The sequence below is a fragment of the Penicillium taxi genome (genome assembly GCF_028828555.1).
Source record: "Penicillium taxi strain IBT 34144 chromosome Unknown utg000003l_segment0_segment0, whole genome shotgun sequence".
Classification (NCBI taxonomy): domain Eukaryota; kingdom Fungi; phylum Ascomycota; class Eurotiomycetes; order Eurotiales; family Aspergillaceae; genus Penicillium; species Penicillium taxi.
Window position 1 is genome coordinate 3460094 of NW_026643205.1, and position 15484 is coordinate 3475577.

Consider the following 15484-nt stretch of genomic DNA (forward strand, 5'->3'; position numbering starts at 1 on the left):
ATAGGCAATTGATGTAGGCTGGTTTGTGGTTTCAAAGCGTCTATATTCTATGTGGAGAAAAGGTGGCGTCCTATGATAGGAAAGTTGAATATCTAGCTTGAATATCTACTCTTGATCCACTACTAGACAACTACTATTATGTTGCAGTGAAAGTGACCTCGACTCTCTCTGGACGCTAGAAAGATTGCAAAATCGAAATATTTTATCGATTCAGGTCTAGCATCTTCCTTCGATTTACTCTTCGCCTATAAAAAGAGAGATTAAAGAAGCTTTATGATCGGACTATTCGAACAGCTTATCATATCTTTTCGCATGATCGATGTGGTTATTAAGAACTGAGCAAGAAGGAGACTGCCTATAAAATTAGTTTAGGAAGTTAAGAAGAGATTCGCTAAGTGACTATTAAAGAGAGTGGTGGTAAAGAGATCGACATGTATCTGACACAGAAGCTGGTATGGAAGCTACCTAGGTATGGCTGATCCTTCCAAGGGTTGCTTCCAGTTATCCTACTATTCGGCGTCATATAACCTGTTCTGGATATGGTAAGAATTATCATACTATAATAAGTCAGATTGAGTTTTTCAGCCAATTTTATTCTGTTTTATGTTTTAAAATCGCAGTTAAAAAGATGTAAATCTTGAAATTCGATCGAATTTCACGGAACGACAAGGATTTGGAAAGAACTTGGCATATTATGTAGCCGTTATGCTATGGGGATTCAGCTCAACAAGTTTTCTGATCCCAAGGTCAGAGTTAACATGTCATTGATCAGCGGAAAATTACAATCTGGACTGTAGAAATGCACTAGTATCGCACCTATGACGGTGGTGGTTCCATTGTCATTCCAGTTAAAGCGCGGCTGTGCAGAAGAATCTATTTCTGTCGCCAGGTCGGTAGTTCTGTAGTTCTGTAGTTCTGTAGTTCTGATCTAAGTGCTTGGTTTTATGTTTACATTCTTCAGAATCCGCGAACAGTCTAGTCCGTAACTGTAACTAAAGATATTAGAACGTGTTCGTGAAAATAGGGTAAATTATACCTAGTGACTATTTGAGTTTCGATCTCACATCTGATATCACATTTCGATATCACATTTCGATCTCGCATCTAGCATTTCATTTCGATCTCATCTGACGACACCCCGCATTGCCCTTGATAAGTATCATGCAGGGAACCAGTCACATATCCAGAGATCATATCTACGCTCAGAATCCTCTATTTTAGTTTGAAATCGCCTTCTACAAGTCAATACAACTGACTACATTCACGTTTAGCATTATGGCCCCCAGTGAAAAGAACTTCAAAAGCGACGATAGCGTCCTCAACCCAGCTATAAAGTCTCACATCAAAACTTTGTATACTGCCCTTGACAGCAAAGATATGCAGACTTGGGGTGCTCACTTTGCAGAGGACGCCGAGATGACTATGGGACCTTTCACTGTCAAGGGACGAGACAGTCAGTCTTTTGAAGCCTATCGAGCTGAGAATATTTAACTAACTTAGACACGCCCTAGGTCTTATTGAAGCCGTAACAGGGACTTCGGCCGATATCAAGACCCGCGATCATACCATCGACTCGGTGTTTCCATTCGGTCCTGATGCAGATGAGGTGATGTTGCATGGAAGCTGTGACAGTGTGACCAAGGATGACCAAGCCAGTACCTCAACTTGGGCTGCGATAATGCATTTCAAGAGGAGCGGGCATGAAGATGTTTTGGTTGACAGATACACAGTCTTCGTTGTACTTGTAAGTTCTAGGGAACAACTCTCGGGTGCTATTCTATCAGATAGTAGCTAACAGACTCAGGGATAAATCTTGCCTATCTACCAAAGTTGGCATTGGACTTCTAAGATCCCAGACGGCGGATCTGGATCCAAAGAAATATCAAGGTATGCCGTAATTATTCCTATAGCCAACTCTGGATAGAATTATGAATGAAGCTCTGTCTATCAAGCCTTACTTATGAAACTATACAGTAGTCGGACACCTACGCTTGAATGATCAATGGCAGAATTTAAGCTGTAAGAAAATATAGTCCTCCGGAAAAGAGGTATATCATAACCTAAAGCAATGTATTGTGTCTCACTCTCTAAGAATCACTGGTTGGACACCAGTCGTAGTTCCCATTTGAATTATTACCCCACCAGCTCGGGAAATCGTGGGAAGCTCCTCCGGCGCCAAACACCGCAAAGGAAAGAATGAACATGACCGTAAGACTGGCTCCATCGAAAGCACCAGTGACTAGGTATGAGTAATCTTTGAAGATGCGTGGCTGGTAGTTTCGGAGGTAGTACTGGACAAAAAAACCAGAAAGGATCCAGCTGAGGACAACGCAGGTCTGACTTTGGTTATATGGAATGAAACCGGCGTATTGGATGAACTGCGGCATGTTGATTTCAGAGATATCAAAACCTCTGATCTTGGGGGAAAACTGAAAGATGTAGGTTAGTCTCAATTGGCCGAGTCAGTCAACAGTACCACTAACCTGGTAGACAAAGCGTTGAACAACAACTGCTCCTGCTCCAATTGCTATTCCAATAGGCACCATCGAGTACTCAGTGCCGACCTTATAGATGTATGGTGCTAAGGCCCAAGAAGCTGCATTTGTGTTATATGCTTGAATAGTCGCACCGCTCCATGCGTTGTTTCCGTTGCCATTAGCGAGTAGTGCTTGGTTACTGCCCACAACAGATATCATGATGGCATAGTTGATGAAACCGCCGAGCAGGGTTCCCCATATTTGGGTAAGAAACATCACACGAGGTGGAATTTTGACTGAAATTGTGCAATGTCAGTTTCTGCTTGACGTTTAATGAGAGTTGATAGAGCTCACGATATTCACCCATCTTCAAATCATTGCATAGATTGAGTGCGTTCATCACAACATTATGCGACCAACAAGCAAAGTACATGTTACCGACTGGCCGTCCAGGAATCATGAGGCCTGCTAACATTTTCGAAAGATTGTTCGTAGCAATGCCATTGCCGTAGCGAGAATAAACAAGAGTGCTCTGCAATCACAGGATTATTAGAGTAAATTCAAAAGCTATCAGGTGTAGCTGAAGGGGTTTGGACTCACGAATGGTGCAATGATAATTCCTATTATAAGCGACACGACGTAAGCCCAGGCTGGAAGGCTAATATTCTCTTTCAGAACGACGATGAGACCCAGAACAAAACTGCCAATAAGAACAATTCCGTACCACCACCATGGTGTGTCCTTGTAATGCTTTGCCATATGAACGTGATGACGATCGTCGAATCGGCCTTCTCTTGCCTTCTTATACGATCGCCAGATATCTTTCCCCCAGAAGAGAATGCAATGCATGATCATGGCACCAATCTAGAAAGATTTTTAGCTTGATTGATACCCAGGACTCGAAAAATACGCTACCTACCGCAGCATTAGCCATAAGCATGGCAAAAGCAAATGAACCCGTTAGCTTAGGTAGTCCATATTTCACCAAGGCGGTCTCATCAAGTACACCATCAGGGAAGACGCTGCTAGTTGGATATTTTGTGCCATTTGACATCAGAAGTTTCGTCGACATGAAGGGAAGTGATCGCGAGTTCCAGCCATTGCCGTAGTAGATTCCAACCATGGCAATCATACATGCCACGAACCCAAGGGCCTGATGAGCTTGAAGCTTGAGAGGAAGGGAAGTTTGATAAGAGGTGATCTTGTTTCAGTTAGTTATTGAAAGAGAATGAAGAATTCTGCTCTCTTACATATTGCCAATCGAAACTGAGCGTGAAAAGTCCGAGACCTTCATTGTTTGTAGCTCCACCGAAAATATTAGTAAGGACCTTAGCCTTGTTGCCCGTAGCTTTTTGTGCTGCGAGACACTATTATGCTTGGTCAGAATTTATGTTCCATATGAAACCCTTTGAACTTGACATACAGGAATAGAAACGGAATTCAACCAAGGGAAGATGTAGGCTGGAATAATCTCATACAGGGTCATGCCGCTGAAAGCATACCAGAAGTATCTCAGAGGCTTGGAATTTTTCACCTCTTGCCAATGAATTCCCTGGAGTACTTTGACAGTAGGTAAGGTTCCCCAGTAAACAGCCTCTGTGTGCCAAACCGCGATCGGACGCATCAAGCCACATAGACCATAGCCAAATAGACCAATAGAGATAGTGCTCAGGATAACAGTAGCCGCGGTCACATCCATATTATAGAAGAGTTTCTGTGCTGCAAAAACAGCTGAACTTGATGATGCATTTGAGGCTGATGTTGCAGTGATAGAACAGACTGCGTGCTCCTTCAAAGTCCAAACTCCGGGATTGATAAACTTGATGAGCCGGAGCCATCGAGGTAATTTTCCTTGGCCACCGTTTGCCCTCCACCGCGCTTCAAATTTATCGCCCCGGGGAAGGAATCTGGCCCAGGCATTGCCGATGAAATATGAAATCAAGACGATAAAGGTACCTTGGATACTAACAGACGTCGGTTTAAACTGTTGTTGAATAAGTCAGCACTTTCTTACTCGAGAGAACATGGTGAACACTGAATTACATAATAAATTTGATTCATGACAGCTTGGAAACACGAAAGTCCAGATGCCAATACCATGCTTCTGAAAGTCAATGCAGGATCAAAGTCATCTCGCATCGGCAGTAAGTGCACAGCAGCATCGGCACCAGTGACGATGATAACCTTATCACTGTTGCGATCATCCTCTTCACTCAGGTCGGATGCTTGGGCTTTCAGCTCATCTTTGCCCAAGGACACGAAGACACCGGCCTTCTCATCAATCGATTCATGATTGGATGAGGGGGCACTCTCTCGAGTCTCTTCTATCGGTGAGTCTGAATCGACGAGCGTCATTTGAATTGCACTCACTCTCTGCCGAGGGATGTTTGTAAGACTTGGCAAGTCCTTTTCAGTCACGGTTGTTTCCAGGGACTAATGTAACTCTTATACCCCGAGCGTGATATCTTTCGGGACAGTCTAGCCTGTCAACTCATGAGGCCATATTTGCCCAAAATGTTATCTTAAACAGAATCCAAAACATGTGGGGGTCTTCCAAGGTTCCTCCACATAGATCCATGTGCTAACCAGTCTCAGGGTAATGGTAACACGGATATTATTTTACATTCTACGCAAGGAAATGTAATCCGTACCTATGTACCTTGCGTATCCATAGATGGATACGCACTAGTCCCAAGAAAGAAGTGCTTCGTGCTGCACTGTTCCACTTTGGCAAATTACCTGCCACTTTGCAATTACCTGTGCCTCTTCTAGCCCCCAAATGGAAAGAGAATTACGCATGAGTGGTTCTTAGGGACATCGGCGAGGTCCGTCGGAGGAAAACTACTCAGATGCTCTATCGACTACCAGGTACCTTGGCACTTAGGTGGCAACGATTGATGAGATTGTGATTCTGATCACTTAACTGGATGGCAGTACCTAGTGCAGTCGAAGCAAAATCATTCAATAATTGTCAAATAAACTACTCATGGCAGCGATTTTAATGATCAGATGATTGTGGAGCTCAATCGAAGTTTCAAAATAAGCAATTTGGTAGGGAGATGATGTGATAAGGTGTGTTAAGGTCTAAACAAGCATCTGCAGCTGTTTATCCCTTGTAAGCTTCCGGAGGAGCACTGGAGTGGGCCATGTGAACCTTTTACTCATTTTGGACTGATTTTCATGTCCTCGTTTTACAGAGGATAATAGTATACACAGTACCTAGATAGTGTACAGGTACTGCTGTTCGATGTCCAGGGTTTAAATCTTCCTAGATCTCGCCATAGATCCCCATAATTAGTGATCGGATAGAAACCTTTGTTTTGGGGGACGGACGCAACTCCGGACCTAACGCCACACTGCGGAGTACTACAACCTTGAAAGGTTTGGAGGAAATACTACGCTACAACAGAGTTTTACCAATGAAAAGATTGATCAAAAGCTTGGAACATGACGAGCTGAAGACAAGTAACTATAACATGCATGTGCGATGTAAGCAAAACAAACCATGAAGTAGCAGTGAGGAGGTTTTTTGAGGTCACATGATTAGTGGGATTGGAGGGGCTTCGGCCCACTTTACGTTTGTTTGAATATTTCGAATACTGTTAGTTAGTGTGCAGTTTGCTTACGTAGAATTTTTCGTAATAGACTTTTGACAACGACCAAAGCACTCTTGAATCCCTTTTCTTTATTAATCCTATCTTAACTCAATCAGAAAACGCTGTCTTCTATTGTAAGTTCAGATTCTAGGAGAATTCATCAAATTCTACGAGGACCATAATATTGTCCTCTTTTCTTCTACTTCTATACATAAGTCATATAGCCTCTCGATGCTGGTTTTTACGCTCCAAGCAATAGCATAGTAAGGATGTTGAAGCTATATCAACGGCTATATGTCAAAATTTTATCCATTCAATGACCCAAATCCGTAAAAAAAGCCTTCGTCCTTAAATATATAATCAAACTTGGTTTAGATTTATATTTAGATATTTTCAGCCTATTAATTCAGAGCTCCTCGCAAAACACTATTTCCAGTACTCTAAAGATAACCGAAACCGCCAGCAAAATTAGCGATCATGTAAATCAGTATTATTGTCGCTCGCTTGGCGATATTCGAATATCTTAACTGAGAACGGTGAGCTCCAACGAACCACTACTCAACACCGTAGACAAACCACCAAGTGTAGTGGTCTCTACAGTACTGAATATTGTGGTTGTTGTGAAGTCTGCTTTTTCATTGATGAAAGAACTAGCTACTTATAGTACATGGGCGCCCCTCTGCTCTGGACGAATGTCAACATTCGTCCGAGACAGAAGAGACGGTGAAGACGGGACATTACTGTCGCGAATGCACATCGCTCAAGGGTGTCGTTTGCGATGAATGCATATCGTTCAAGGATGCCGTGATATACTAATCCAGTTCCGGAGTCGCTGTCTCGGCAGAAGCTTTTTCGGCCGAAATACTTTCCGTCTGTTGATGGCCTTGTTTCTCGGCTGTCGCAACAATTATCCTAACTCTGCACTTTCAGCAAGCACTAGATAGACCAAAGAAAGGAGTTGAAGTTCAGGCTACTTTAACTAAAGAGCTATAACGGGAGTTGATCAAAAAAAGCGATTTAGGCAGCACATCACGCCCGATATAATGTGTCAAAATCGGGGAAAGCAACCTATCAGGACGAGTACGAAACCACAATTATGAACTATGGTATACTTCGGTATAGGGTGGGAAGAAGAGGCACATCAAGATAACGGTACGGGACGGCATCAGCCTTGAAGAGTAAATGGGTTCTTCAAGCAGTAAGGCATTCTTAGAAGAAGGACGAGTTGTGGGGGAAGCCTGAGTCCATATACAACTCCCTTCGAGGCTGAAGCACAAAGGCCCAGACCTAGACCAAGAGTTCGGTCCTGAAAGTACGACTCTCATCGAACTGTTACGACGCCTTTCTGGCCAGATCGAAAAGATGGGAAGTCTAGAATTGAGAACCTTGGGAAAGGAGAAGTATGGCTGCAAAAATTATGATTTTCTTATATACGATATTCGAAGTGAGTTAAAAAGACAGTGAAGCCGGAGCTGAGTAATACGGCTCCTTTTGGGGCTAGACAAGAAATATGTTGGTGAGGTAGAACTAGGAGTACGACGTCCCTACCTTCGGTAGCTAGATAAAGCAAGGGGGAAGTCCGAGTCGAAACACAAATCCTCTCGAAAATCTACGAAGGATTTTTTGGTAGAAGATGCAGTATGTTCGGAGGTACTTCGGGACCAGAGTTCGAAGGAACCTGAAGGCACCCCGAAGAGATTCCGAAGAGATCCCGAAGAGGAGAGCTTCATAAATAATCCTAGCAAGACTTATTTTGAAGGTCAACAATTAACTTGGTTATAAACACTAATATCACATCATTCCCCCAATACTACTTTTTTGCACTCCGGAGTATACCAAGAAAGAGTTGAAGAGAGTAAAAAGGTGAACCTGATTTTGAGCGCCTCTATAACGAATGTTTCCTAAAGTTTACAAGAAAAATCTTAGCACCGAAACACATACGAAGGATATCATCCAGCTAATTCAAAGAAAGAGAAGTTCGACGAGGACAAAGCTCAGCAGCAGCAGCAGCAGCAGCGACAACGGCATCGACTCAACGAAGCGTCTACAGCTCCGAGATATGAGTAAAAGAAAGGCTCAATCCGTGTTGTGAGACGATGACCATACAAACCAGTAAAGCTCATTGGCAGGAACCATCGTAAGCAGACATGATGCGAAGCCAGCGAATGGACTTTTGAATTTTCCCAGCGAGAGAGCCTCTACGGTTCCTGGCTGTGAGCGGGTAAAGTATTATGTCAGAAGCACGGTAGTGGGCTGCATTATATAGTGCAGCATGCACCACCAGGGCGAAAGACCATAGAGAAGAGCTGCACCTGGCTCACTAGGGAGCAGATCGAGCGTTTTATGGGCAACTTTAATGCATAAAGATGCCATGGCGCCACATAACTGACTTACTTTTGGAGATTTGGTGCCTGGCAAAGGGTTAGCCAGGCGGCGGAGACAAGGCTGCGAAATAACGAGTTTAGTGGTGTAGAAGAGGAAGGCGAGACTGGTACATTGACGGGCGAGCTTTTGGTCATCTTTGTCAAACCTTGCGAAGTCAACCTCTGCTGGGAGTCGAGAGAGCTAGCTGTCAGTATTCTTGACAAAGTTAGAAATCAATATTTTCATCTTCATCCAGAATCGTCCTATCGCTCGTGGAGCGTATAGTATCTCAATGGCATCCCGTAATAGCGATGATAAGTCCACAACGTAAAGAAAGTATAAAGAGATATTTGGGGCTACAGTTTCAGTCGTAGCTTGAGCTTGTTGGTTGGAACTACCTTTGCTTGATCCGGGAATTGTTGAAAAAACTAAGTCGGCAGAGGAATTACTAGAGACAGACGTAGTGATTTCATGGGAAAGCAAAAAGTTCAGTAGATAGTTTCTGGGGGAATTATCGGTGATGAGTTGGGCGACATCCTCATGCTCTAAGTCATCTTCCTTATAGGGAGTTGGAAAAGGGGTAGTGCAGAAGGTATTAGCAGTGCTGGAAGGGCGACCAGTCATCACACACAGCGTAGTATCTATCATGAAAAGCGCCCACCACAATCGATATTGGGTTTCCTTGGATACACAAGAGACGCTTTTGCTTTCGCTACGGAGGTTAATGCCCATGGCCACTGCTGATCTGATCGCAACGCCGGTAATTCACCAGGATCTTTAATGTGAAAATTGGCACCAGGAGTCAGAACCAAAATTCATGCGGGTGAAAAAGGGGTTGGACGCTGACCGATTAATTTGACCTGTAGAAAGGAGGTAGAAGGTTACCAGGCCCTCGACCTGCACCTGCTGTATATCAGGATGATCTAGTAAAGCACCATCATCCAACCTCAACTGCCACGCGCGTGTAAATATATTAGATGATCATCCTTCGCTACTAGAGATTTTTACATAACTCTTTACACCGGTGGCAGGCTGGATGATGGCCACTGAATTTGGTCTTTGTATCTGGACAATTCTGACAAGCGCGACTGACGCGGCCACTGCTAGTCCATGTGACGGGGTGAGTAGGACGGGGAATCGCCACTTTGGAATGAGGCCGATCGAGTGGCCCGTGGTGAAATTAAACAGAATTAAACCAGGCCAATGGTCAAAGTCTCGGTGCCGAATAAATTAACTCTCACTATGGCTCCCATTGTTGATTACACGGTACTTCTGTACTCGCATGTTTTGATTTGTTTATGCACCATGAAGTCACCTGATGATCGCTCAGCTGAAAGTCAGAATATGTCCTCCGCCATAAACTGTAATCACACAGGCTACAAAGTACATTGATCATGACATCGGCATTTAACTTTGAGGTCAATAGTGGCATCCAAATAGCTGACAACCATGGCACAATCACAGCAGAATTCTACCCGTCTAAGCGACCCAAAACCTCCCATCACGACGTTATGCCTGTCTCACGATACGATCAGTACACCATAGCCTGGATATGTGCGCTATACATAGAGATGGCAGCAGCCCAGGCCATGCTGGACAACTTTCACGAAGCCTTGCCTACGCACAGAGAAGATAGAAACACCTACGTACTCGGAGACATCAATAAACACAATGTTGTTATTGCGTGTTTACCAGTAGAGCAACATGGACCAAGCAACGCAGCGATTGTCATGACAAACATGAAACGGGCTTTCCCAGCAATTCGCGTATGTCTTATGGTCGGAATTGCCGGTGGTGTGCCAAACAAGGCTGATCTGCGTTTAGGTGACATTGTTGTTGGGACAAGGGTGATGCAGTATGATCTTGGGCAAGTCCTTGGAGATAGACTGCTCCAGCAAACGGCGATACCTAGAATTCCTCATCAGTTGCTTGGTACAGTTGTGTCTACCATCCGTTCTAAGCACGAAATAAGCCCCAGCCGAGTTAAGTCTATTTTAGAGCAGAAGCTAAGAGGAAACCCCGAGTATAGTCGCCCAGATTCGCCAGATCGTCTCTTTTATGCGATTTATGATCACGAATCTTCAAGTGATAGCTGTGATGGTTGCGATCATTCAAAGCTAGTACCACGAAGCAGACGAATTTCAGATGAAGTAATGATCCATTATGGCGTGATTGCTTCAGGGAACCAAGCTATAAGGGACGGCACAACCCGGGATATTATTGCTCGACAGCTGGACGTCATATGTTTTGAGACAGAGAGTGCTGCTTTAATGGACATCCTCCCTTGTCTCCCAATTCGGGGAATCTACAACTACTTAGACGCACACAAGAGCGATGAATGGCAAAGATATGCTACAGCAACCGCAGCCGCATACGCAAGGGAATTGCTCGAGGAGCTACCTGTGACTAAATCGCATATAACAGCTGTCTCCATAGCGTATTCTGGTAAGAAATAATACCAACCTTAGAAACAAACTTGACTACACACCGCTTAAACTAGACCTATAGATTAATGTTCATCACACGAACGCCGGAAAATCTTATTGGATTCCTTCAAATTTGAGCAAATGGATTCCCGAAAGAAGACCATTAAACAAGAACACAAAAAGACATGTCGCTAGTTTCTTAGACATCCTTGTTTCAAAGAATGGCTTGACTCCGCAAGATTAGCGCAACATCACAGCGTTTTGTGGATTAGTGGCAAGCCCGGTGCTGGTAAGTCGACAATCATGAAGTTTGCATACTCCAGCATAAAGGGTACCCAGACCTTTAGGTTGTTTTAGACGATTTCGACCTGGTTCCTCAAAATTAAATGGGCTGTCCTTCCTTGAATATTATTAAAGGACTTTTTACTAATACAGTTTGCGCCCTGGGTCAACGCTCCTTTACCTGCTTTGTTGATGCTCTCGATGAATGTGATGAACAATAAGTAGTGGACATGGTACAGTATTTCGAAGACTTGGCCCAACAATCCACAGCCCAAGGCGTCCCATTCCGAATCTGTTTTTCGAGTCGACACTATCCTTATATCATCATTCAACAGGGTATTAGACTTACAATTGAGGGTCAATTAGGTCATACAGAAGACTTAGCAACCTACGTCACAAGTCGGCTCATTATCAAAGAGCCCACGCTTATCGAAGAGCTGCAACCACAACTTCTCAGTAAAGCTGCTGGTGTTTTCATGTGGATCATCCTGGTTGTCGATATTCTTAACAAGGAGTATCGACAGGGCGGAATAGCACTCAGAATGAGACTCGCAGAAATACCCAGTGATCTGAGTGAGCTTTTCAAAGATATATTACGGCGTGACAACGAGAACATGGAAGCTCTCCAGCTTTGCATCCTCTGGATCTTGTACTTAAAAATTCCTTTGCGGCCACATGAGTTCTATCATGCTCTCTGGTCTGGTTTTTCTTTGAAAGGCTTGGTTGATAGCCAAATTCCTGATATTGCCATCCTAGAAACTGGGGCTAGGGCTAATATAGTCATCAGATATGTCATTAGCTCTTTAAAAGGACTTGCAGAGACTACCAAATCTGATCAGTCCACAATTCAATTCATCCATGAATTTGTACGAGACTTCCTCATCAAGGACAAGGGCCTGTATGAATTATGGCCTGAGCTTGAATTTGACTGCGGGAGCCTAGGCCATGAGAAACTCAAAGAATGCTGCAACCTCTACATAAATCATACGTTGATCTGTGCGTCTGTTGATAGGCTGCCATCAGAGTCTACCTCCAACAACCAGAAGAAAACCTTAACCAAGTACCCGTTCTTGGAGTATGCCAGTCAGAATATCCTCTACCATGCCAACGCTGCAGCCATAATAGTCCTTCAAGACACATTTTTGTCTTATTTTCCTGTTTCCAGATGGATCAGTACCAGCAATATTTTCGAAAAGTTCAAAAATCGCAAATATACGTCTAGTGCTAGTCTGTTTTATATACTAGCAGATAAAGGGCATCCGGCGCTCATCCGGGCAAAGCTTAAAGTGGATCCGCAAATTCATGTTTTTGGGGAAAGATATAATTACCCAATATTTGCTGGGCTGGCTAGTGGCAACAAGGATGCTGTTGCTGCTCTTTTGAACTCACCCTCGAGGATTTATAATGGAGTTGATATCACAGAGGGTCTCAACCACAGGAAAGACTTGAAAGAATATAAAAATCGAACACCGCTATCTTGGGCTGCACAAGATGGTCGAGCGGAAATTGTAGAACTTCTCTTACAGGAGAGAACTATCTGTAATGAGCTAGACAGAGGGGGAGGAACACCACTATCACGGGCCTCATTGAATGGCCACGAGACGGTAGCTAGAATTCTTATTGACAAGGGAGCCGACGTCAATACTAGCGATAATAATGGATGGACACCGCTCCAAAGTGCCTCATCAAAGGGCCACGAGACGCTAGCCAGACTTCTGATCGATAAGGGAGCCGACATCAACACTAGCGATAACAATGGATGGACACCACTCTACTGGGCCTTATCAAATGGCCATGAGACGCTAGCCAGGCTTCTGATCGACAAGGGAGCCGACGTCAACGCTAGCAATAGCAGTGGATGGACACCGCTCCACATGGCCTCATGGAATGGCCATGAGGCGGTAGCCAGAATTCTCATCGAAAGGGGAAGCAACGTTCATAATAGCAACAAGAGTGGACGGACACTGCTTGACTTAGCCTTATTAAATGGCTACGAGGCGGTAGCCAGTCTTCTAATCGACAAGGGAGCCGATTACGTCAACGCTAGCGACAATGTTCAACGAACACTGCTCTAGCAAAGCGGGCAAACTAGAGCTTTCAACCCATGGAACTGGAACTTGTGTCCTTTCTGGAATACACCCAGAGACTAGTAATATCTCCCCCTCAAATTTCTTGTACGCGCCAGGTTTCCGTGTAACCCTTTTCTCATACCTCGCTTTCGAAGACCTTGGAGGATCTTGGGTAGCTAAGAAGGCAACCCATTTTTACGCAACAGGGAAGAAAGCCCAATGATCGCACTAGAGCGCCGTGGAAACCTTCTCTATATAGAAGAACCTCCACATGACGCACCTTCAAACAAGGAAATACAGGCGTATCACGCCAAACCAGATTCGAGGACTCAACAATCTGAGGGGGACCAAGAAGCAATGGCACCAACTTTTAGGCCATGTCTACGACGGGCCAATTGAGCAGCTTATATGGATGGTAGATGGTATTATTGTTGATGATCCTGATTTAGACTTGATGCTATCAGATGATCTCTGTGAAACCTGCCACCTTGTGCGTGCTCCAAAACAGATCCCACGTAGAAATCTATGGAACGGACGGAAGTTTGGGAAATATGGTCATATCTGTATGGGCCTGATTCATATGTCTATTACTTATAACGAAGAGAAATGGATTTGTAATTCTATATTGATGGGATCCATTTTCAATGGATCACAACGTTCATATCAAAATCATCAACACCAGATGCAATCAAACATTTTATTGCACTCACTGTTGGATGGTGGAAGCTGCTAATCATTAATTACCACTCCGGTAACGAAACATCGTCTAGGCAGAAGATAGATAACTACCTAGAAGGTCAAGGAATTAGAGTTACGCATTCTGTTCCTAGACATGAGAGCCAGAATAGCCCGATTGAGCGAGCCGGAGGCATGATTACACTCCGCGCACGCGCTCTACTTCAAGAAGGGAAGCTGCCAAAGGAACTTTGGCCTGAAGCTGTGAGAGCCGCAGTCTATATTCTAAATCGTACGCCTACTTTGATACAAAAAGATGATAAAGAAAGACCACAAAAGAAATTGATTGTACCCTGGGACGAAGCTCGAGCTTTCGCACCAGGAAGAATGAAGAAGACAGACCTCTCAAATCTTCGTACCTACGGTAGCCTTAACTATTGTAGAGTACAGCATATACGGAAAAGAGATAAGATGTCGAACCGAGCTGAGATCGAGTTTCTAGTGGGATATCTGTCTGCATAAGAAGCAGATCGAATAATGCAACAAGAGATGGCATCACTATCCCTCTCCCATTCACCGGACCACATGAAGATGCTCCTGCTCATGATCGTGAAGACGATCAAACCATTGATGACGCCGTACGCGAGATATTAGAGCCCCCAGACTCAGAACATAATAATCGCAAAATCGGACCTCCAGTTGTAACAATACAACAACAATCCATAGCACGTGCTGTATTAGGGGAAAACCACGAGTAAACCCCTATAAAACACCCAAGTATTTTAGACCCTAGCCATGCAACCACACAGCGCCAACTGTGAAGCCTTGAACTAGATGATCTAAGCGGTATCCAACACGATTTAGAAGATCAGCTGCAAGTTTCTGCAGAATCTCAATACATTCAAGAAAATAATGTACGTGAGATTGGCCTCGATCTAGATGTCGCCAATATCATCACTGATCGACGCACTCGTAGAGTCAAACGTAGAGTAGATGAAATTCATTCCACAGCATTCCAGGAAGACGGTTCTAAGTTAGAACCGTATGAGGCTGCGTTCTATACTAATATGGTTAGCCAGTCTTTAATAAATGATAGGCGCTACCAAGATGACCTACCATTACTACCTTCAATTTTCAGGGAATTAAAGGCCATGAGTTTGAAGATGCATTCAACACAGCAATGCAGAAGGAGATCCAAGGCCTAACTGATGAAGCCACTTTTGAAGTTGTTAGTCGTCCAACAGATAGATCTAAACAGATCCTACTTCTCAAATGGGTATTTATCTATATATTTGATGAGGACAGCCTCCTTCTTAAATGTAAATCCCGAATCTGTGTTCGTGGTGATATGGAAAAGGTTATGCCAGACGAGAAAAGATCTTCAACTGTTGCTATAAAAATGGCAAGAATGCTCTTTGCTCTCTACGCGGTGTATGATCTAGAGCTAAACTAGAGGGATTCTATAGCTGCCTTCCTAAACGGTTTTCTGGAATACGACGTCTATACGCAATTCCCGGACGGATTCCGGAATTCAGGCGACAAGGTGTGGAAGCTCAAAAGAGCTCTATATGGTCTCCGCATCTCTCCAAAGCTTT

At 44.0% G+C, this 15484-nt stretch overlaps 5 protein-coding genes across 5 annotated transcripts; 2 read left to right on the forward strand and 3 right to left on the reverse strand.

The window, feature by feature from the left end:
- Window positions 1–1275: 1275 nt before the first annotated feature.
- Window positions 1276–1810, forward strand: N7495_004724 (nuclear transport factor 2 family protein; the record flags this gene model as incomplete). Its single annotated transcript, XM_057207375.1, has 3 exons — window positions 1276–1453; window positions 1512–1744; window positions 1805–1810. 3 exons carry the CDS (start codon window positions 1276–1278, stop codon window positions 1808–1810), a joined length of 417 nt encoding a protein of 138 aa, XP_057065055.1.
- Window positions 1811–2087: 277 nt separating this feature from the next.
- On the reverse strand, window positions 2088–4832 carry N7495_004725 (OPT family oligopeptide transporter; the record flags this gene model as incomplete). The annotated part of the gene is made up of 8 exons (XM_057207376.1): window positions 2088–2429; window positions 2484–2773; window positions 2832–3009; window positions 3078–3341; window positions 3397–3678; window positions 3728–3844; window positions 3901–4461; window positions 4521–4832. 8 exons carry the CDS (start codon window positions 4830–4832, stop codon window positions 2088–2090), a joined length of 2346 nt encoding a protein of 781 aa, XP_057065056.1.
- Window positions 4833–8302: 3470 nt separating this feature from the next.
- Window positions 8303–9169, reverse strand: N7495_004726 (fungal specific transcription factor domain-containing protein; the record flags this gene model as incomplete). The annotated part of the gene is made up of 2 exons (XM_057207377.1): window positions 8303–8638; window positions 8798–9169. The coding sequence occupies 2 exons, from the start codon at window positions 9167–9169 to the stop codon at window positions 8303–8305; spliced, it is 708 nt and encodes a 235-aa protein (XP_057065057.1).
- Window positions 9170–9214: 45 nt separating this feature from the next.
- N7495_004727 (C6 transcription factor) lies at window positions 9215–9721 on the reverse strand (the record flags this gene model as incomplete). The annotated part of the gene is made up of 3 exons (XM_057207378.1): window positions 9215–9388; window positions 9446–9651; window positions 9679–9721. 3 exons carry the CDS (start codon window positions 9719–9721, stop codon window positions 9215–9217), a joined length of 423 nt encoding a protein of 140 aa, XP_057065058.1.
- A 110-nt stretch (window positions 9722–9831) lies between these two features.
- On the forward strand, window positions 9832–13220 carry N7495_004728 (uncharacterized protein; the record flags this gene model as incomplete). The annotated part of the gene is made up of 2 exons (XM_057207379.1): window positions 9832–10839; window positions 11385–13220. 2 exons carry the CDS (start codon window positions 9832–9834, stop codon window positions 13218–13220), a joined length of 2844 nt encoding a protein of 947 aa, XP_057065059.1.
- Window positions 13221–15484: the final 2264 nt, after the last annotated feature.